Source organism: Thermobia domestica, chromosome 11 (genome assembly GCF_964235325.1).
Source record: "Thermobia domestica chromosome 11, izTheDome1.hap1.1, whole genome shotgun sequence".
NCBI lineage: Eukaryota > Metazoa > Arthropoda > Insecta > Zygentoma > Lepismatidae > Thermobia > Thermobia domestica.
The window spans coordinates 209,261,697-209,285,707 of record NC_137464.1 but is presented as its reverse complement, the minus strand read 5'-3'; the positions used below and the strand labels follow the sequence as shown (position 1 = coordinate 209,285,707).

The 24,011-nt window shown below is 36.1% G+C and overlaps 1 protein-coding gene across 1 annotated transcript in view; it reads right to left on the bottom strand.

The window, feature by feature from the left end:
- LOC145665441 (pickpocket protein 28-like) overlaps positions 1–22,539 on the bottom strand; it is a 65,812-nt gene extending 43,273 nt beyond the window's left edge. Inside the window, exons 1-2 of the mRNA XM_081732749.1 lie at positions 22,335–22,539; positions 8,069–8,347 (exon numbers count right to left, since the gene is read on the bottom strand). Of these exons, the coding sequence (XP_081588875.1) occupies positions 8,069–8,337 (269 nt within the window). The 5' untranslated portion in view covers positions 8,338–8,347; positions 22,335–22,539. The remainder of the gene's footprint in view (positions 1–8,068; positions 8,348–22,334) is intronic.
- Positions 22,540–24,011: the final 1,472 nt, after the last annotated feature.

The following is a 24,011-nucleotide window of genomic DNA, read 5'->3' as shown; positions in this document are numbered from 1 at the left end:
GACAATAACGTTGCACTTTCAGATGCAACGGATTTAAAATCCAACAGCTTAATCTGGATCCTAAATTCGTGTTTCAAATACCGTATAACAATAGGCATATTTTTTTTTTATTTATTTCTTTCCTGTTTGAAGCATCCATACTTATTGTTAGTGGTGCTACAAAACTTGCTTTCTCCAAAATCTTCACATAGGTCCTCCAATGCCAAAAGGTGCTATTACATTTACCACAACTGCTTCACATTTTCTTTTCTTAAGGAAAATTTATGTTCACAAAACTGTGAAATTAACTTGGAAAAGCATGCATTTGAGTTAAAACTCAGGCCATGGTTTGCTGTACGATAAGCAAAGGTAGCTTCTTGTGCGATTATATTTACTTAATTGTCCACAGAGTTGTTACTCTAAAAACTATTTTACTTTTGAGAACCCAGCAGCAGATAATAAACTATCTTTGTGTCTTTTTGTCTTTAAATGGTCAATTATGTCTGAACGGCCATCATGAGCTACAGAAAATTCCTATCCACACTTTTCACATTTAACCTTACCATCTATGGCACGCACCTATTATAAGAAAGGGAATTCACTTTGTAAGCTCTCGGAAAATTTACATGATCTTTTTGACATTCTTGCATATAAAATGTACAGACACATGAAAGTATAACACAAATCTTAACTACTGTACCAGCACAACATTCACATTATCACAGCCATTAGCACTGAACACGGACAACAAACGCTTCCTCCTCTTGTTTCGTTTTTGGATTGGGGCAATGTAATGGAGTTAAATATACACAGGAGTAACTGCGCATGTAGACACAGAAGTAACTGCGCAGTAGCATAGCATATGTAAATTCCCTACTGTTTAGCTGTGAGACGCCCATGGAGCTAGAAATAATGCCGGAGTAACTAGCATATATGTGAAGTCCCTATTTTTTGCTATAGCAGCATTATGTATCTAGGTCCACGTGGGACGCCAAGAGATTGTTGTTATTATAGGTAAAAATCATTATGCTATGCACGTTACAAGCGCTGCGCAGAACGGCTTCCCTGCACTGATCGGAACATTTCGGCAACCGTGCGGGACACCGGGATTACACTCTGAAACCGGGCCTGTTCCGGCCAATCCGGGACGTATGGCAAGCCTATTTTTAAGGCTCCTTCTTATGTTTTTATCGCTGTAGCCATTTTGCTGAAACGTGGCCTTCAGATACTGGAGTTTGGCCTGTATGCTTCCTTCATCTGATATGGCAAAAGCTCTATGAAACAATATGTCTATTAGTGTTATGCGTTAAGGCTTGTGGTTGAAGCTATTGTTGTTACGGTGGAGGTTCATATGTGTGGGTTTCCTGTGCACGCTATGTCCAATTCTACCGTCTTGTTTTCTTCTAATGAGAATGTTCAAAAATGGTAAGATCCCATTGTTGTCTATTTCCATAGTGAAAGTGATGTTCGCATGGTTACTATTGAGGAAATCAAGAAAGGTTTGTAGAGACTGTTGTTCGTGGGGCCAAACAGTGAAGGTGTCGTCCAGATATATATGTAGAAATGGGTTGGCTTCAGCGGTGTTGTCTGTACAATGTGGTATTCGAAATCTTCCATAAATAAATTAGACAAGGCTGTCCCATGGCAACTCTTCCAACGTTTCGTTGTCTGAGCCGTTTTTGAGAAAATCGTTCAAAAGAAAACTAATCCCAAGAATAAACCAAACCTTCTTGACTTCTTCCAGAGGAACGACTTATACCAGATAATGGAGTTGTTTCCGGAAAATTAATTTACGAAGTATAAAAAAAATTGTTAGATCCGTATAGAAAATCGCAACTGAAATAAACTACCCTTATTTTTAGAGATAGTACGATAATTCCAAAAAAAACTCTGGAAAATCAGATAGAAACCTTAAGTTTAAAATTTGGTTAAGATATGTTGACCGATATAGTCTGTAGGTGAGTGTACATCTGTCCGAACTTACGAATGGACCAACGTACAAACAGACGGACAGATGTCGAAAATTCATTTTTTCTATATGTATGGGCTATGAAACGTCTAAATACTTTGAAATCTCTATTTTTTCTCATAATCTCCATACTTTCTTCTCTCTTTTCGTTGCTCGAAAGTAAAAAAAAAGGAAAATATATTGACAACGTTTCACGCCATTATTGATCTGCGAGAAAAAGCGAAAAGAAAAAGCGTGACATACTACCTTGAAAAATATCCTTATGTGTTATTATTTCGAAAGATCAAACACACTTGCTATCATACTGATCGCTAAAGAGACAACGAAAATTTACAAAGTAGAGCGACCGATCATTCAAGCCCATTGTTCAATCCCAGCTCGTGATAAAATAGTTTTTTGGTACACAAACACACACAAACACACTTTTTAAAAAAGAAAATATGGGACTCTAGGCTCGCCCTTTCACTTCCAAGTTCAGGAAAACCCAGTCTCCAGAAAAGCTCATCGTCCACAGTGCGATTTTTTTTATTCACACTTTCCTAACAGTTTTACTTGTCGACAACAAACGGCCAAAACCAGCAGTTTAGGATATCTAAGTTGTCTGAATGTGGTATATACACGGGTTTAAAGACCTATACGGTGGATTTTAAATATTTTTTAAAGGTGATCGAAAAACGAGGTGATGTTGAACCGGCATATTATACAATTTGGTAGTTTCTTTGGATATGTTACAATCTTTTATGGGAACTCCATATACATCGACAACCAGCGTTGGCAACACGCTGGATGTTTTCCAGAGTTCACTGCAGCATAATTCTAGTAAGCAGTAACTCGAAACCCTCCTAAGTTCCTTTAGTGCACGAACTGACGGCAGATGACTTTGGTCACCGCATTAAATTTTGTGAAGTAACGATGCGAAATATTGATGTAAACGACATTGTGTTCTCTGATGAAGGAACATTTATCTTAAATAATCAGGTGAACCAAACTAACTCACTATTTGAGCGATGGAAACCCGCATTGGATGATGGAACATCATACCCTGTGTCCACAGAAACTGAATATTTGGGTAGGAATGATAGGATATATCAGAATTGTCCATTTCTTCATTGACGGCAATCTGACATATGAAAAGTACTTGGCAATGCTTCGTGAACAGATTGTCCTTCCCATCCAAATCACCACATACAATTTTAATCAGTTCGGTTCTAACATGCCAGAGCCCCACCATATTATGAATAGGATGTTTCATAATATTCACATGAAACTTTTCCACAATGATGAATTGGAGAACGAGGTAAGATAGAGTTCCCTGCAAGATCTTCCAATCTATCACTTCTGGATCACTATCTATGGGATATGCATTAGGAACAAGATGTATCATATCAAATTAACACTGATTGCTCTACGTGATTGCATTGTGGATGAAACAAAAGGACTTCCTTGGAATATGCTATAACGTGCACTTTCCAATTTTAACAAACGGTTGACATATTGTCAGACAGTCGACAGGAAGCAGTTCAAACACATGCTTTGACGCATTCTGTATGTAAATGTCATGTTTTCTTATTCATGTTGGCAGTTGTACAGTTACTCACTAGTCACAAGAAAATAGTGAACCTTCTTTGAGATAGTAGTGATTCTTTTAAATGTCAAACGTAGCACATTCTATATTGTAAAGGATTGGCAATAGGTCAAACTAAGTCAAATATGAGCTTAGATTCTCGTTTGTGGGAAGATTCTAGTCTAAATGGATGTGCGTGTTACACATACGTACTTCTTTCTATTTTAAAAAAAAATGTGATCTACAATATGACGGAATCTAAAATGGTTGTCATGACATCTACATCCCCACGGAATGCAGTTTACCCACCAAACCCCACTTGCTTTGCTTTTCCTCCATCCATACGTTTTGTTATTCTGTCAAACCCTTTAAGTTAATCCTGTATACTGATCTACATGTATGTTCTTTTGACACATATATACCAGATGCTGTACACAGAATAATGTTCATATTCATAAGCATTTTCATACTTTGTTCTCAGGCATTTTTTTTTTTTTTTTTGATCTGGGATCGCTTTGACCCGGGTCTTTTTGTTGCGAGACCTTTTGACTCGGTCTCTTTTGACATAGGGCCTTCTGATACTGGGTTGTTTTGACTTGGAAGCTCCTGACGTGGGATCCTTTTGAGAGGGGCACGTTTGACGTGAAGCCGTGATATCACCAGATCAACAGTATTGCCAACTCAACATAATGTAATATATTTTTAAAAAAAGCCACTACGTTATGTTATTACACAGCATTAGTTTAAACCTGCGTGTTAAGCATAATATTTATAAAAAAAACAAATTTTGGTGGCTTCTATAGCAGTAATAACGTGACTAAAATGGTCAAGGCAATGCACATCGAAAGTATCTTAGGATCTAATACTATGATCAAGATATTATGGATTTCGAATGAATAGGAACATAGTTACACGGGATAGAAAATTTGACTTTCATTGAAAAACCTTCATTTCGAAAAATAGCTCAGATAAATACCTCATCCAGATATCAAGGTGATTTTCAATAGATGGTAAACATCATAATGCTTTTTACAGCAATTTGATATATCAAGTTGTTCTGGAGATATAGTGAACACTGTTAAAGTTTGCAACACTGCTTACAATTATTTAATTCCAAGACTTTGTTCTAATTCTGTGTACCAAAAATTATTGTTGTAATTATAGAAGCAAAATAAATTTTAAAAAGTGGTTTAAAAATTCCCGCAAATACGTTATTTTAAGCAATATAGCCGTCTCTAACATTTTTTTCGTATCTCCGGAATAGTTTGAGAAGTTCAAATTGCTGAAAATGATATGATGATCTTTATGTGTACTGAAAACCAGCCATGTAATTACAAATACTTATCTAACAAGGGACATCACCCAATTGTCCGGCTCCGATTTCAATGAAATTTTTGTAGCTGATAGAGGATATGTATTCATTACTTGTGATGACAGAAATTTTTGCCATGGTGCAAGTTTTCTATTTTTTAATAATTTTTAAAGATTGTGATGTAGTTAATAGAGATTACTGCAGATGTCCCTTACTACCCTTTGTAAACGGAGTGTTAATAAAAGAACAACCATGTAGATAAGTATAGGACCTAGGGAAATGTCGTATGGTACGTATGACCTTGACGGCAGCCATCTTGAAATCCGCCATTTTGAATTAAGGTCAAGTTCTTTAAATAGGAATAGGGTAATATGATACATAATTTCGGGCTAGAATTTAATCAGGAAGACAATGGTGAAGTTAGTTTTAAGATGCGCCCATTTGGTGAAAAGTTACAGGCATATTAATTGTTTATACTTACTATGTGCGTAAGTCCCTTACCTCCGCTTCTAACCCGCGTATTAATGATAATAAGTGGATAAAGGTTTCGGTAATACATATTATGCCTAGAGGGAAGTGACTGACGGCAGTCATTTTGAAATCCGCCATTTTGAATTAAAGTGAAGTTTTGAAAACTGAAAACCATAGCATGTGGCACCAAATTTTAATAGTAAATTTTCCCCAAAAGCCAATGATATGCTTATTTTTCTTCTATAGTTAACCAATATGAATTTATGACTCTTCTAATATGCACGAAACGTCCATTATTCGATCTTTGAAATTGGCAACACTCCTAATTTTCATCTCATGTTTTAAGATTCCAACTGGCACTTTGCAATTGTTTCCATGGCTCATGTTTTCTAAATTTATTTCCTTTTTTTAAGAGTTGCGATTTGTCAGTTCATGAATAGTGTTGGGATAAGCATCCAGCAATCTTTCTGAATTTTGAAGACTTCCCATGTAATTAATAATTTCCTAGGCAGTGTAATTATTTATTTTAACCCAGAGTACATGAGGTACCTATGGACCTATGTGATGTAAAGAAATACAAATGAAATTATAAGAAATTGGTGTAACACGAACTAAAAATTATCATGAAATGTAGCCTACATGTTGCGCAAACGACAAACAGTATTTTTTAAAAAATAAATACAACTTTATAACTTTAAAGGAACAGCAGCAATGATAGAAAATATTAAAGAGACATAATATGACTGTTCCCAATACACTGTTTGTACCGTGAACAAAATATGAAAACAGGTAACTTGTTTATAAAGAGGTGTAACTTAATCGAGTTTCCGATCAATACTAATTATAAATCTTACAAACATGAACCACCGTCAACAATCGCTAGAAAACGAATGACTTTTTTGTCTGACTAGCTTTTCTAAAATATTGCCATAGAAAATAAATAAATAAATAAATATACAATGAACAAATAAATATAAAACAAAATACCATTGATTTACACAACAATCATATTTCGTTTCCTTTTTGAAGTGAATTTTCAACTTATTTCTCGTCTCATCTACTATCCATTACAAGCTACGTCTGCGGTATTACCTGAATGCAAAGTTGGAGTTCTTTCCTTCTGCAATGATTCATGTCAGTAAACGAGTTTCTGAAGGGCAGGTATAGGAAATAAATAATTACATTGCCTATGAAATTAATAATTACATGGAAAGTCTTCAAAATTCAGAAAGATTGTTGGATGCTTATCCCAACACTATTCATGAACTGACAAATCACAACTCTTAAAAATGTAATAAATTTAGAAAACATGTGCCATGGAAACAATTGCAAAGTGCCAGTTGGAATCTTAAAACATGCGATGAAAATTAGGAGTGTTGCCAATTTGAAAGATCGAATAATGGACGTTTCGTGCACATTAGAAGAGTCATAAATTCATATTAGTTAACTATAGAACAAAACTAAGCATACCATTGGCTTTTGGGGAAAATTTACTATTAAAATTTGGTGCCACATGCTATGGTTTTCAGTTTTCAAAACTTCATTTTAATTCAAAATGGCGGATTTCAAGATGGCTGCCGTCAATGATACCCTTATCGTATCACTTCCCTCTAGGCATAATATGTATTACCGAAACCTTTATCCACTTATAATCATTAATACGCGGGTTAGAAGCGGAGATAAGGGACTTAGGCACATAGTAAGTATAAACAATTAATATGCCTGTAACTTTTCACCAAATGAGCGCATTTTAAAACTAACTTCACCATTGTCTTTCTGATTAAATTCTAGCCCGAAATTATGTATCATATTACCCTATTCCTATTTAAAGAACTTGACCTTAATTCAAAATGGCGGATTTCAAGATGGCTGCCGTCAAGGTCATACGTACCATACGACATTTCCCTAGGCCCTATACGTATCTACATGGTTGTTCTTTCATTAACACTCCGTTTACAGAGGGTAGTAAGGGGCATCTGCAGTAATCTCTATTAACTACATCACAACCTTTAAAAATTATTAAAAAATAGAAAACTTGCACCATGGCAAAAATTTCTGTCATCACAAGTAATGAATACATATCCTCTATCAGCTACAAAAATTTCATTGAAATCGGAGCCGGACAATTGGGTGATGTCCCTTGTAAGTACTTTTCGAACTAAAGTCCTTTGAAAAGGTCCGATTTTCAATTCTAACTTCGTTTCTATTTCTTTGTAGTATTAGATGAAGGAGTAGGAGATTAAAAAGTTCAATCAAACGGCGCTAAGTGGAGAAATCCGTTACTATTATAGAAATAGAATGTTGCGAGTTATCATATGACTGCAACTTCTTATTGATAACACAAAAATATTATAAACGTTCTTTTCCACGTTAAGAAATAGAAACTCAATGCCATACGGTCAATACTACTAGATGTAGTTGCAGTACTCATGAAACTACAAACAAAAAGCATCTCTTCAGCTTTTTCATGAATTTTTGATAGATGCATCAATATTATTATGTTGTAAAGCAGGGGTTTTATTTTTACACAAACTTTAGTCGAACAGCGCTATATCTTGCTCTAGTGGCTAGCGCGCGCGCCTTGATTCATGAAGTCAGTCCCCTCCTCCATAAACTGTAGATCCACTTCTCATATATTCTCTGTGCTGAAGAAGACCCTAAGCTTCTATTCAACCTACCAACTACTCTAAAACTTCCTTTTAGGTTTAAAAAACAGTTTTATACTATAGCAGCAGCCGTCCAAAAAGTATTTACCAACAAAAAGAAATTGTACCTTTCGATCCATGGCCTTCCCTTTCCTCCGATATACCATAGTCCATGTAATGTAGTACGGTCACAATATTCTCGAAAAACTGTTAACCATACCCTTCTATGACTGACTTCGCTCCTAACAGTAGCATTAGTCTCGAGACTATCAAATTCTTCACCCTTAGCGTCTGCATTGCTCCCAGTGCCAAAAGTATTTTCAGCGTTTGGATGGTTTTCTTCATCGTGCGAAGGTAAACGAATAATGATATATCGGTGCCTAGGGGTTTCGTTCATGATGAAAATCCTGAAATACAAAAAAATTGAATGAATAAGTGTTCCTGTAGTATCGTGCATAGTACGAGAAAGCAACCCGTGATTTTTTAAAGTTAGATTAAGTTGTATACTCTCCTTGCATTCTTGACTTATTTAAGCTCCATGCAATATAGACTAAGCTCAAAGCATAAAGATAACATCTCATGTTTATTCAAAATCAGATAACTTGTTCAAGAGTGACAGTTAACTAGATAGCAAGAGTTGCCAGCTGTAGACGAGTAATTATTCTTATCGTAAATTTTTGAAAACAAATTAATTTATTATTTTATTGATACATTACGTTGGCCGACATGCGCAAGGATGAGATACACTTTCGGTAATACTTTTGCCACAATATTATTTCCAGAATTCACGATTTTAAAAAAAAAGAAATAAATGTGCTTTTTCTGAATATGTAAAAGTAACTCTTAGTATTGGCAACGCTGCAAAACAACAGCATACAGTTGTTTTTCCTGTTCTTCGCGATTCATTATCAGCAATTTTATTTTTTTCTAAATTACACTTTAGGTAATTTAAACAATTACTAAAATTCAACGTGACATTGTGTCATTGGTTTTCTTCTCAAGCTATCTGGATTTACAGTCAGTTAGAAATCTTTGTACCCTGTGGATACTACATGACTTGACCTACGAGCAGATGGCACACCGTGTTTTATGGTGCGGTGAAATGTTGAAAAAATTTAGAAATGGAAAATCTTCCTTTGTGAACAGTATTGTGACAGGTGAAGAACATTGACTCTATTACTATATCAAGACCAAGGCTCAAAACAAGGTATGGGTGTTCGAAGATGAGGTGACCCCCGTGGCTGTTCGAAAGTTTACATCAGCACAGAAGAGAATGGCGGCGGTATTTTCTAGTGTGCAAGGAATTGTCCAGCGAGTAGTCTTTGAAACTCAGAAGACAGTCACAGGAAAGTGGTATACCAAGGAATGTCTGCCTAAAATCATTACAGCTTTCAAAGAGTTGCGCCAAACTCAAGGACGGACAAATGGTTTCTTCACCACGCCAACACTCCAGCGCACCCTTCAAAAGTTTCCTCAGATTATTTGACCAGCATTGAACTAAAACTGTTAGATTACCCTCCGTACAGTTTAGACCTCGCTCCCTGTGCATTGTGCTGTTCCCCCATGAGAAGACCAGACTGAAAGGAAGGCATTTTACAAGCGATGACACCCAAACATACTGATTCTTATCGTAACTTATGTGTGACCTATTCTATGTGAATGATTCTGAATGGGGAAAGTGTGTGGGTCTTTGGGGAAAGACGCGAGATTTATTTTAACGTACCTTGTTAGCTAAAGGAGCGAATGATGAATGCTAGTAAATGATATTGATAAAATGGTTGCAAAATGAAAATTGTAGGTGGAGTCCAGTGGCGTATCTAACCCGGGACCGAGGGGCCTAGGTCTCCTAGTTTTTGAGTGTCAAAAATAATTTAAGCTATTATTTATATATTTTTGAAAACCTTCTAGATCCACCACTGATGGGAGTCCCAAGGAATCAGGTTTCTTAGTAGTAAGGGAACCGAATATAACATTTCTAGTCTCATTTTTGAGACGAGGTGAAAACTTTCATGAGTATCGTGACCAACACTAGTTCACCAAAGCCTTAGATCTCAAATCCTATCCTGATGGCCCCACGTAACGTAGTCGCTAACACTTTCGTCTTTGATGCGAGCGCTCCCACTTTCGATTTCCTGTGGGGACTCTCGGCCGAAAAAGTGTACAAGTTTTCTCAGACCAGCCATCCTGAGTGATGCTTTCCTGGGTTTTCCTCACTCACACCAGACAAATTAGGAGATCGTACCTAAGATGCAGGTTCCATGATGCTTCCTTCCTTCCCCAATCCTTTGTTCCTTCCTTTTGGTGTGCTAGCCGAGGAACGTCATCCCTCATACATGACGAGTTAACATGGCCATGGATGAAAAAAGCCCAGAAATCTAATCGCTAATCCTCAAACCTTGTTTTAGTGTTAACCGACTCGTAATACAGATACTATAAATCGATAAAGTGACTGCATGGACATAACGAAGATCATTTAACAACGTGTAAATATTTGCAAGAAAACGCACAATGTACTCCAATATTAAATATGGTCTCAAATGTTGTTATATCGCAAATGCAGGACTCTCGTGGAAGGATTCTGGTTACTTCCAGATGAAATTTAAAAAAAAATAATCAGAATATTAATTTTGTACATAAATTTATGAAACGGGAGAAGAAACATTTCGAAACGAGGTGAGAACGCTTTTCGAGAATCGAGACGAGACGAGAAAATCTAATTTTTTTTTGTCTTGTCTCCTCTCGTAGGGAACACTAATTCCAGTCATGAAAACTATTTATTTATTTATTTATTTATTTATACATATTTCTAGGCATTACCGACATGTCTGGTCTTAAGCACGTATCAGGGACCCTCGGCGAGCACACAAATCGGGAAAAGGGAGAAGGAAAGGAGCATCCTGGGACTTGTATGTTAGGTACGATCCCGATATTTGCCTGCTGTGAATAAGGAAAACTCAGGCTGGCTGGCCTGGGAAAGCTGAGAGTGTTAGCGATTACAGTGAGTGAGGCTACATCACGGAAATTAAGTGAATGTTTTTGTTCGAAACGTTTGAGGAGATATCGGTTCTGTTTGTGAAACCGAACACCAAAGTTATATTTGATTTATGTTCTGAAATCGTTTCATCATCATTGTTACCTCAAGATCGTAAGACGTTGTAACAATGTTGGACAATTCTAAAATGATAACACGGAGGAAGCATCTACAGGAACAAAAGGTTGGCATTGTTACAAATCCTATTTCTCTTTTCTCTGTAGTTTCCATTTTAATATCGTACTAGCATCGCTATTCCAGTAAAACCAGAAGACATGAGAACTGATATTCGTAGATCAATTTTTGATCTAGGCCTGAAAACGGCCTTCTCGGAATTGGTTTTGTTTACGGGTCCGAAACATTGAAATAATAATAGTAATAATCAAATTCTCTTTCGGTTCCTGTTCCAGAACCGAAATCCAATAAATCTATTTATACTTATGGGTTCCGATACCGTTACTAATTCTACGAGAAACCCTAATGTGGCTTGGGGTTGAATCAGAGACCTTCACACCAGTAGGGAATGTGAGTTCCCTCGTGGCTAAGCGGTTAGCGTACGCGCCTTTGGCGTGGGAGACCGGGGTTCGATTCCCGATGAGAGTTCATGTTGGTTCGGATTTCACGTTAATCAGTAGGTCCAAGTCCCACATAGCTTCGCTTCTGAAAAGAACGCTAAACTGAAATCAAAACATATGAAACCACCTACTACTACTACTACTACCAGGAATATCCTATACTTAGGAGCGTGAATCAAATTACAGAACACCCAATTCATATAATGGAAATTTCCCGGTGGTTGCTTATAGCGTTCAGATCTTACCTTAGGTTATAAGAGCATGTTTCACATAGCTTCAAAGATTACTTTTATCAATTAAATGTAGTAGCACTCCCGTATAGACAAGTATTACCGCATCAAGTTCTACGGGACGCAAAGCTTTAGGTGTTGACGGAGAACTGTGAGGCCAATTGGAGCCTTCTTAAAATAAAATGTAAAGGAAACAAAAGCTAACAGTAAAGGAACAGATGCACTCACCATACAAACATGGCCCAATTAAAAAGTCACATGGCTGACTGTAGCAATTCTTGGGTTGTACCAAAGCAGGTACGTTAAGCTTAATGTTACCAACAGTTCAAATGAGAAACGAAAATATGACTGATGAAAGGCAGTAATATGCAGCCGAAGATTTCCCAAATTAAATTTCCACTTTCATTTAATTGATTCAAATCTAAATGACCAGTTTTATAATACTAGATTAGAACAGACAAAATAATATAGTGTACCTCACATATAAAGCGAAAACCATGGATTTAGTTTATTGAAGAATTGACTTTTTTTCCAAAAGTTTGTTTAAGACCCATTTTTACCCTTGCAACTTTAAGTTCACGCAGTTACATACAAACTTGACATCTGAAACTTTGGACAGGCACATACATTCGATGACTATACAATATTTTCACACAAACTCCCTGGTACTTATATGTTTCGCGTACACGGCTTCGGCACGGGAGATCTGGGTTCGATTCTCACTGGGAGCTGTGAACCGGATTCCAAGTTAAGCTGTATGTAGGTTTACGTCTCATATAGCCTGAATACTGAACAGGACGATACAAAAAAGAAAAACTCCACATCATCCCATATTATGAGATGATATTCACCTTAGCTTATATTGTTTTGTTGTAAAATTGATTTTTTTCTAGTAGCTATACATCCTATTCCGTTATGCAACCAAAAATGTTCAGCCGTTAGCATGTACAGTATAACATCCAGAAGAAATTGGAGATTAGTTTTGTTTCAGATTACGATAAACTTGAAAAACTGTTTTTTCATTTTAATCCTCCCCCGCTCTTCCTTTACACACTTATTTACGGGTTTATTATCTTTGGATATTTATTTTGTTGTAACTTTCATTAAAGTTTAATATGTTTTCATCTATTTCGACGATCTCCTTTTAATTTTATATTTCTAGTTTTCTTGTGTTGGTAGCTCGGTCAGTGTGTTAACACTGGGCAGGCGCCCAGAAATTTTTCTTGGGAGGTGTCCAATACTGTAAGTCATTATGTTTATGTAATATTGAAAGGTATTATTCCGCACCCGAAAAGAAGATAAGTAATTGTAAAATACTTCCACCTATATTTTCAGAATACAAATGAAGTGTAAGATCAACTTTTTATGCTACATCAATCATTCCTGTTAAACATGTATAGTTTTATTGATAAAGTGTACAAATGTATATTGAGTTTGGAAATTTTAGGGGAATCCAAACCCGGCGAACATCCTCTAGCCTGGATTCTAACTACAGAATGAAATAAAACGTAACATTAGTAATTTGATTTGAATTTAATGGCCCCTGCAGCAGCAAGGTTATATGAGACGGGGACCTACAGCTTAATGCGAGACCCGAACGACGTGAGCTCCTGGCGGGAATCGAACATCGTTCCCCCACGCCATGCATATACTGACCGCTTAGCCACGAGTGAGCTCAGTACTATTTTTAAATGAATGCATAGACTGAGTGATCATAACGTATCATACTTATCTGAAAAATTACCATTCTATTGAGTTACGCAGCTAAAACGATAATCCTGACTAATTGATGTGAATTACACTGTAGTTTACCAACTAACTCTCTTTCTCATTTATTATATTAGTTCTTTCTTCTCCATGATTGGCTGGCAACACTCGATACTATAGCAACCTCGATAACGCGTCGTAGTAATTTTCTTCGTACATGACCTTGGAAAGCAGAAAGTCGAGTAAACCAGGAAAACTTGGCATTTCTCTGGCCGCTGATTGGCAGAGTGCTTAAATCACGTAAACACACAGCTGCATGTACTGTCTGTCAGGAAAGTAAATGTATAGTGGGCCACAGAAATTCTTGAGGTACAAAATCCGTGAGTTAGGCAACCCAATTAACACCCGCTCCAAGATCAATTACGCCTGGTAGAGTAGCTAGAACAGCAGCATGAAGTTGTCCCCACCTGTTAAAAGAACAAATCGTAAAGAGTGTTTTTGTGCGGAAGTGGAGCGAAACGCTGGGTGACAAGTCTTTGAATACTTGTACTCACAATAATTCTTGTTTGTGTGATACACATGTAAAATTATACACAGGCATTTGAAAAAAATGCGAATACTAGAAACGCCGATAAGAAGATAACAGGCGGGAGACTTAGTTAATCTTATACTGTCATTAACTCAAATGAGGGATTATGTAAACAACTTTATATAGTTCAAATAACTATACATATCCGCCTATCAAATAATATAGGATAGATTATGGTAGGATAGTATAGGATAGTTATTTTTTTAACTAACTCAAAGCTTTGCGCTGAGTTTTGAAAACGATTAACAGTAGTCCTACCTGCAAATCAATTAAAAATATGGATGGATCATTTGGGGGAAAGAACCCAACCCCCAATGGAAATTTTGACCCCTGACACAGACCGTGAGCTCCTAGGTTTCATCGCCACTGACTGATACGTAGTACTACTTCGAAAGAAGGAATTATTGATTTCATTATTCATTAAATGATTTTTGAAAATGCTAACTACTGGTAATTTATTTGCAAATATTAAAAATGCAAACTTCGATAACACTCAGACGAGTTGCAGAATTTATCCGTATTAACGTATTTCCCATCAGGTTACAAATATAACTGAGGGTTCATGATTTGTATAATATTTGTGAAAATTTACACATTGAGACACAAAGAGAAAGAGGGAGAATATAGTATCAATAAACAACAACTTAAAAGTGCACGAAATTAACGGATAATATCAAATATAGAACCATTAACAGAATTAACTCTGTAACTGGTTTTCTCCATTCATTTTTCTTCCTTAATTTCAGGACTGCATCATCATTAAATTTCTCCACTGGAGATTATCTTTCATTTAGCACCATTCAACTGGAGCTCAATCTTGTAAATGAAACATTTTAAAAATTGTGTAAAGGGGGAGGATGAGAATCGAAGCCGAACTCCGGGATTAGAAAAGCACAATTCTAACCACTCATCTAAAGCGTTACTTATTCTCTATTGCCTATAAAAGAGCCTTTTCAGTTCGTTGAAAACAGTTGTTTGTTAATAGTCACATAGATTAAAAAAAAAAAACAGGAATATGTAATGCCCCAGTTTGCCTTACGCCGCCCCTGTTTCCAGTAACCTTGAACGACAGGGACACGAACACAAAAACATTGAAGACAGTTAAATTTTTTCCCAGCGGGAATCGAATCCGGGACCCCGTACACCAAAAGCACACGTGCTAGCCACTAGACCGGCAGAGACAGCAAACCAAATGTATTTTGTAGTGTCTGAAAAGAAAATAGCATAAATATAGTCCTATAAGTTCTGCTGAGCGTAAGTGTCTGTTTTTTACGTAAAACAGTAGAATCACTTTTAACACGATCCACCTTACATGTATTTTATTTCTTTTAACCGTAATGGCAATCGTTTATTCTGACTACAGAAATAGAATTGTAATTCCTCGAAAACAAGTTAACTCGGATCAGGAGTACAGAAAAGTTTTGAAGCGTGAAATAAAATCCTCACCGACGCTAACTACTTATGTGCAAAGAAAAAGAGCAAAATAAAATGATAGTTCTTATAATCATGTTTCATTTATTGCGTAATGAAAACATTTTTGCACAAATTCGGATTCACAAAACTTCCCAGACAACAAACAGTCTGAGCCCAACGTTCATTAGTGTGCAAAAAATTTCAAGCAAAAAGTGTACTATCATATTTGCAAGGGACATCATCCAAGTGTCCGGCTCCGATTTCAATGATTTTTTATTTTTTATTTTTTATTTTTATTTATTTATTTATTTATTTATTTATTTATTTTGTGATAGAGGGCATATATGCATTATTTGTGATGACAGAAATTTCTGCCATGGTGCATGTTTTCTATTTTTTTTAAATAATTTTTAACAGTTGTAATGAAGTTATTAGAGATTACTGCAGAAGTCCCTTATTCTCAGTATCCTTCTGTTGAACGTTTCAATTACATTTATATTTGCTAAAGCATGGCTACCAATATATGAAAATTATTGTGAGGCTATAGGGGAATTCCGGTTTTGCCTTACGATAACAAGCCATTAAGTACCAATTTTTGATTGACTTTTCCTGCGATAAGAATCATACGGCAAAACGAAAAAAGGCGAACAGTGAAGACATGCTTGCAAATATTGTGAACATAAATATTTATGCGCAAATGGTGATAAAATGGTGAGACATGTGTCTTCTAGCAGATACCCAACCTAATTGTTTATAACATTTAAACATTTAGTATGTTTATAATATCTGTAGTAGAGTCAAGTTTAGAAAATCCACTTATATATAAACATAAACTGTTTAGCGGTGTAAAAGTATATGGACTTACTATACCATTTTTACCACATATTTACTTGCATAAAACATATTGTAAGTAAATATACTTTTATACTTACTCTCTAAATATAATAAAATATTAATAAAATAACATAATACCGTTGAGAATATACATCTTAAAGAATCCTCTGGAGACAACTGTAATAATATACTGTGACAAAATAACGAATTTAACTTTGAAATTATAAAATAGTAACAGAATGCAATTTTCTTTGTGATTGTACGTAAATTCCGGGAAAATTCCCAGTTTTGGGAATATTCCCAGGAATATTCCTAGGGAATGTTCCCGGAAAATAACTTCCCTGGAATTTACCCATCACTACTACTGACCTTCTCGACGTATATCTGTGAACTATCAGATCTGTTCTTCGAGATTAAAGGGAATGACTCCCTTCACCAGGAGTAAAGCTAGGTACGATGTTGGTGAAGTTGGTAAATTCTTGACACCGAAGCAATTCTGTTGCAACTTGAATGGTGATGACTGCGCGTTTTGTGAAAGAACGCAATTCATCATCTGCGATAGGTACGAAAAAATCTTTGCTTTAAACATTTTTATCGTGATTTTCATTACCATGAATATGTAAATGACTACATGGAATAATTGAATTACTGAACATGTCAGTTCTTGTCATTTGAATGAATTCTTGGCATTTAATAATTATAAGTCACTGGACACATAACTACGTAGCGTGAAATAAAACATAGTTCCCAAGTACGGAACAGTTTGAAACTTACATACATAAAACTTACGATTACCTACTTTTGAACTAGTGATTCCTTGCAGATTTGAAGAACACGTATCTCTTACTATGCAAGACGTTAAGCTGACTAGAATTAGCTATAGTCCACAGATACAGGTCGAGAGAATCAGTAGCTAGAGCATAAAAAGCTCAATATCCTGTAATTCATTTGAAATGTATTTTAAGAACTGTTGATTCAAGGTCACCAAAAATCATATGTACACTCATGTCCAAAATAATTGTCGCATATCTATAACTGCCTTCTTGTAAGAATATAATTTGATATTGATTTTGCCAGGTACTTTTAATACTGATACATGTGTATAATCGGGAAATGTATATTTGAGTTAAATGTCATAGGAAAAGAATTATAAATACGAAAATTAGAATGAGTAAAGCAAAATGTTGCTAAATGGACAAGAAAAGTTTATTTTCGTTTTATTGTTTTTATTTACTACTCTTTTGGCATGAAATTTGCCACATTCATGTCTTTGTCGATTATACACATACTAACATTGTAGGAAATACCGGGCAAATTCGTTACAAATTATATTCCTACAACAACATATTTATAGACATGCGACAATAATTTTGGACATGAGTGTACATAGAAAATTGCAATAGCTTTTAACCCTTTCCCAGAGGAAGTCGACTTTTGTCGACAGAACCAAATTTCCTTAACATGCGAATGTCGACTATAGTCGACGTGTTAAAATTTGTTTGTCCGTATCTTGGCTTTGTCGAGAGTAGTCGCCAAAGTTGTACCGTTCATTTTTGTTTGTGTTCTATTGTTTTCGATAAATAATAGAAATCACACAGAAAACCTTTGGCGACTACAATCGACAAACCCAAGATACAGACAAATTTTAACACGTCGACTATAATCGACGTTCGCAGGTTAGGGAAATTTTGTTCCGTCGCCTTCCACAGTGAAAGGGTTAAACGCATTCGAGATTTTGAATATACAATCCCCAAGACCAGGCCCAAGTTGCATGGTCGCGGCACCATTTGCGGCGTGCGAAAGCGTTATGGTTCCTGATGAGTGGTTTGGCCAGTGCAACATGACCCCGTAAGTTCACGTCATGTAATTCGCGGCGGGACACTGCTGTTCCACTGCGCCTGACGTAGTATGGAGACCGACCTAACACACCATCACCAGTGGTCCGGCGCTGCGGGCGCCACGACACCACTGCCAACCCATACATCTGACGTGTTGCCAACTACAGGTGTTTCCATTTTTCTGATCACCATCTGTATCATTTGATTCATATTAGTATTAAAAGTGCAATTAGAAATTTACTCAAGCATGGCCCTCTTTTACCATTGACATAAACGGTAATTAAAATATTCCAACTTTGAATTAAGTTTTCTCGCGACTCCATGTACAGATATGTTAAAAAATATTTTCATTGGATTCAGTATTCCCAATTGAACACGCAGACACACAAATGCTGGTTGATCCAAATAGTAGAATGTCGTTTATACTCGCTTCAATTAATACGGTTGATATTAATAATAATAATAATAATAATAATAATAATAATAATAATAATAATAATAATAATAATAATAATAATAATAATTGAATTTTCTGAAAAATGACGATGAATAATAACAAGAACGATCATTGATCATTGTTTATCAGTCTAACTTCTCGTGTTAACCCTAACCAGTGATCATTTCAGACGACTTCCCCCTGGGGAAGGGAGTTCATTACACTGGAGTTAAAGTAGTACTAGGCCGATGCTGGTACTTTTAAATCTTTGTTGGACACGATCGGGAAGAGTTTCCCCGGGTCACTTCCTGAAATTATTTCTGACCCTGACTTTAATTTAATGACTATATTATAGCAGTATATTTGTCGCTGACCTGTTGTAATTTTACTAAAAGTGTCCCAGTGTGGAGAAAGATTACAGTTATTCCAAATTAATACATGACATCCACCTAGATTTTAAAAACCACATTCTTGCAGTATTAATAAATATGGGTAGTGTTATACCAAGGCTATGTCCATCCGTCTGACTGTCTGTCTACAGGAACGACCATTTCCGTTTTTAAGTTCATCGTTATAAAGCATAGACGGTAATAGATGGCGAGAAGCTTTTTTTTTTCTTTTTTGCAGTCGATTCAGAGTCGCAGGGAAAGGTTCTTTCACCATCCATATTATATCTCTACTAACACTGGAAACGGTAGAAATCCTCTACTAGTTCCGGTTTTAATATTGAACTCTAGTTAGTAAAACAGGTAAGGGATTGCGTGAAATGCCTTTTTTTAAATATTGATTCAGTGTACCAAAATAATTTACACCTTTCTTGAAATCAGATGTAAAGAAAATCTACAATTTTCGGTTTCAATATTAATGACAATGGTGAAAAACGCTATAATAGACCGGGAGAAGCAGTTTCTTTCTAAATGTAAATTCTATAGCACAAGAATAGGATTCAGCACCCCAAGAATAAGTCTCATCTCACAAGGAAGGGAACACAGTTTTCCCAGGCCTATCGCGATCAAACTCAGTGAATAGGTAAACATTAACCCCAAACACAATAAGCCGTTGAATTTTTTTTTTTTTTTGCAACTTTTGGCTGGTTCCAGAGTTATAGGTTTTTTTTTTTAAATTTTGGGTATGTTGGTTTTTGTCCTCTTATAGGGAGATAAGAGGTCGTTTATATCACTAGATAGTATTAGGTAAGTACATTAACTTGATATCCTATATGATTCTATAGCATGCAGGTATAGACGTAAAACAACAAAATGTGTCGAATTTGATACATACACACAAATATATATCCCCCTATTCCCAACCACGGGCCGTGTTTATGTGTGGAGAACGCCCAAAGAAGCTTATGATCTGCAGTGTCTCCGCCCAACTGTGAAACATGGCGGCGGCTCGGTGAAACTGTGGGCCGCCATATCATGGTTTTCATTGGGTCCTGTGGTCACACTTAGCGGACGAATCACTGCCAACGATTATGTCGCAATTTTAGGAGACCACTTGCATCCTATGGTCCGGATGTTGTTTCCGGACAATGACGCCATCTTCCAGGATGATAATGCACCCATTCACACAGCTGGCGTTGTTGCAGCGTGGTTTGAGGAACATCGGGATGAAGTTCAACACCTCCCCTGGCCCGCTCAATCCGCAGATCTCAACGTAATTGAACATCTGTGGTCCGTCTTGGAAACACGACTCCGGCGACGATTTCCAGCTCCATCCTCTCTCACAGAATTGGCCGATGCCCTGCACGAGGAATGGTGTAAAATTCCACTTGCTACCATTCACGACCCCTATGTCTCCATCCCACGTCGCATCAAGGCTGTTCTGAAAGCGAAAGGTGGCCCGATACCATATTGATCTGGTAAGTTGCAATTTCGTTCAGGTGTTTCCATTTTTCTGATCACCATCTGTACTTCTTTCTAGTATATGCCTCCATGAGATGAAGAGAAAACACCTCAAATTTGGTATATTTATATTTATAAATCCCAACTTTGAAATTATTGATCTCGTGATCTCACGAAAGAATATACTTTAGAACAGTTCCATTATATTTAATGTTCTCAAATTAGTATAAAAAGCGCAATCAGAAACTTATCCAAACTTGCGCAGTTTTACCAGTAACATAATCGATAAATCGTTTTCCGATTCTAATGAATCTTAAGAGTCTTCATCCCGGCGAAATTAAAATATCGCTAATTTTACAGTAATTATGTGATATCTTCAAACAGATAAAAGATAATTGAAATATGGAACAAGAGCGCCCTAGACAATATTATTTTGCGTGTGGTATCACAAGTCACCTAGTGGCTTTCCGTTTTCAGCTGTTTAGAAACGCGAAAATAAATGCCGATTTTCAAAATGGCTCGAAACCGAAAGCAGATAAATCCTTTAAAAGTCGTGATAACAGTTTCTCATGTAAAATAATATTGTTTAGGGCGCTCTTGTTCCACATTTCGATTATCTTGTATCTATTTGAAGATATCACAAAATTACTGTAAAATTTGCGGTATTTTAATTTCGCCGGGATGAAGACTCTTAATATGTGTTTTCCTCCAACTGAGGAGAGAATTTTATTGTTCGCTGTTTAACCCAACAAGAATACGGAGGTAAAATCCAACCAATGTTGCTTGTTTGCAAATATACATAGTGTGATTTCACAGTATAGCTGATAGTACTTAAAGGTTGACTGCCAAAGTGATTTGAAGATACTGGTCCCAAGAGGCCATAAATTTCTTCTTACCTTTAGCTAGATTATTGATAGTTAATATCACATTTTTGTCGCGATATTTTTTCTCTCGAAAATGTACCAATGGGAGCCGAGCACCATATGTGATGCTCATGGTCTCTCACAGTAATTTGTGACAATGATCATCATATATGATGCCAAAGAACCTGGATAGGTTAGTAATTTGTGATATCAAACATTAGCATCATGTATGGTGCTCATAGCCCCACAGAAAAATAAGATAAGCACCACACATGATGCTCATGGCAGTCAACCTGTTAAAAATTAATCATGTTTGATATAGAAAGAAAAAAGTATTCAATATTTTTCTCAAGTATTTCCAATCGTTCCCATTGGTTGCAGTTGAATTAGGAAAATGAAAAGACGGTTTAACGGAATAAGTCCTCCTCAGCTTCGAAAAACTTTCGCCAAAATCATTCGAGTTTGGTGTAACTTGCCACATACTTCCTTTGAGGTTTTCCAATCATCTGCTCTACTTACGATTAAAATATATAACAATGCAAAAGTAACATTTTAAAACACATTTTTCTGACCAGAACAAAATGAATTATTTAATAATTATACGATTTTTGTTACAGTTTCAAGGACCTAACGTCCTCTTCATCAGACATTGAGAAAAGACAGATGACAGCAAATCTTATATCTTCCTCAGCCGTTAGTTAGCATTTTCATTTCTCAATGTCTGATGAAGAGGACGTTAGGTCCTTGAAACTGTAACAAAAATCGTATAATTATTAAATAATTCATTTTGTTCTGGTCAGAAAAATGTGTTTTAAAATGTTATTGTGATTATCCAGAACCATGGAGTATATTTATAATGCAAAAGTAAATTAGCCTTCCTCGGAATTTTGATTGTTTGAAAGCTTGCTGCGATAAAGCCTTTACATCTAAGTTTTTCATGCAACATTTTTGTTTCTTTCTTTCTTCACAAAATACGTACGCCGAACATAGTAACAGAACTATTAGAAAATAAGTGTTTTCACTATTCTTACCTTTAGAAGAAACCAATTAACAACTCCGAGAACAAAACTCTCACTTGGCGTACTCCGTCAATTGCATCAAAAGAATACTTTTAACCAATAAAGGAATCACTCGATGATTAAAGTAGTCTTCATTCTTCATTTTCAGTGACGCAAGTACTGGCAAAAGGAAAGTTTTGTATTCATGCGCTCGTTTAGGAAAGTGTTCTACAGCTGAGAGCCAGTGTGTGAAGCCTCCTAGGTTAATAGATTAGTAAGGTTGAACTATATAGTACTTCACCATAGGAGCACGTTGATTGGCTGGTGATAGACATCATCATAGAAGCAAAGGAACAGCCCACAATCACAGACTGACGACTAATCATTTTTTACGTACGACAGTTTCACTGACAACTTTTTTGTTTCTAGAGGAAACTGTGACTTATAGAAATCAAGGCAGAGCTTCCTGGAAGAGAATGAAAGTGCTTACAAATCTCAGATCTTTAAAAAAAAAAAAAAAAAAAAAAGAAGAAGAAGAAGAAGAAGAAGAAGAAGAAGAAAGAAAAATACTCAGTTGTCTCTCTGGACCTTACTCAGTAGAGTTTTCGTCAACGCAATGCTACAACTACATCTTAATTTGCGATAATAGAATAGCAGTTATAATTGCCCATTGCTCTTTACGTTGCGTTGTGATCAGCAAATTGTAGGATGAAAGTCTCTATCTTTAATACATTATGGGAAACCTCGTGGTAAATAGGGAAATTTTAAAGATGCAAATTATAATAGAAAATTGGATCTCAATAAAGTACACTGTGTTATCCCTTGTGCTTCTGCTGTGTGTTTATTTTAAAATGTGTATTTGTTTGTATGGATCTGAGTTCCTTTCAGCACTGAATGTAAATAATGTGTGGACCTACAACTTAACATAGGTTCCCAGAGGAAATCGAAGCTGGATCTCCAGCACTGAAAGCGCGTACGCTAACCATACAAGCAAGGAAGCTTAAGGGCTTGCGTAGGTTTTATATTATTTCTGTCGTCCACATTAAAGTTTGGGGAAAAAGCGATACAAATTGTATTGTAAAGCTTTTTTTTTTTTTTTTTTTTTTTTTTTTTTTTTCAAATCAGGATCACTGTTGATTTCAGCCGAAATTTCCTTCACAGTAGAAGCTTTGTTGGTTCCATTGAACCAAACTTTATGTACTTTTTGACGTATAACACGCTTTGTAAAGTCGAACATTTTATCCAAATCACACCGTCTCTTGTCTTTACGGGTGTTGACACTTTCCCCTCTTCCAAGAATTCCTTTTTCAACTAAAAAATCATGTCATATTAGCGGGAAGATTAACAACATCACTCACACTCTTACAGCAATCGACACGTCGTAAATATGAATACACGTTTAAAATAATTTGCCTTGCTTGGCTACTTAATGGAAAACCACTTCTATGTAATCGAAAATAACACGCAGGTGAACAGACACTAAAATTTCCCTCGCACAATACGCCATATTGCACCTGTACAGCAGAAAACAAGCTGTTTTATACATATGTATGAATTATTGTACTTCAGAGATATATTCTAGGTTTTTTTTTTTTAAATCATAACTGCATATTTTGGTCTATATACAGGATAATCTTCTTTAAAATGTGGGATTATTTGTTTGCACGCATCAACCATGCACCAGAGGTGAACATTCTACCAATGAGCCAC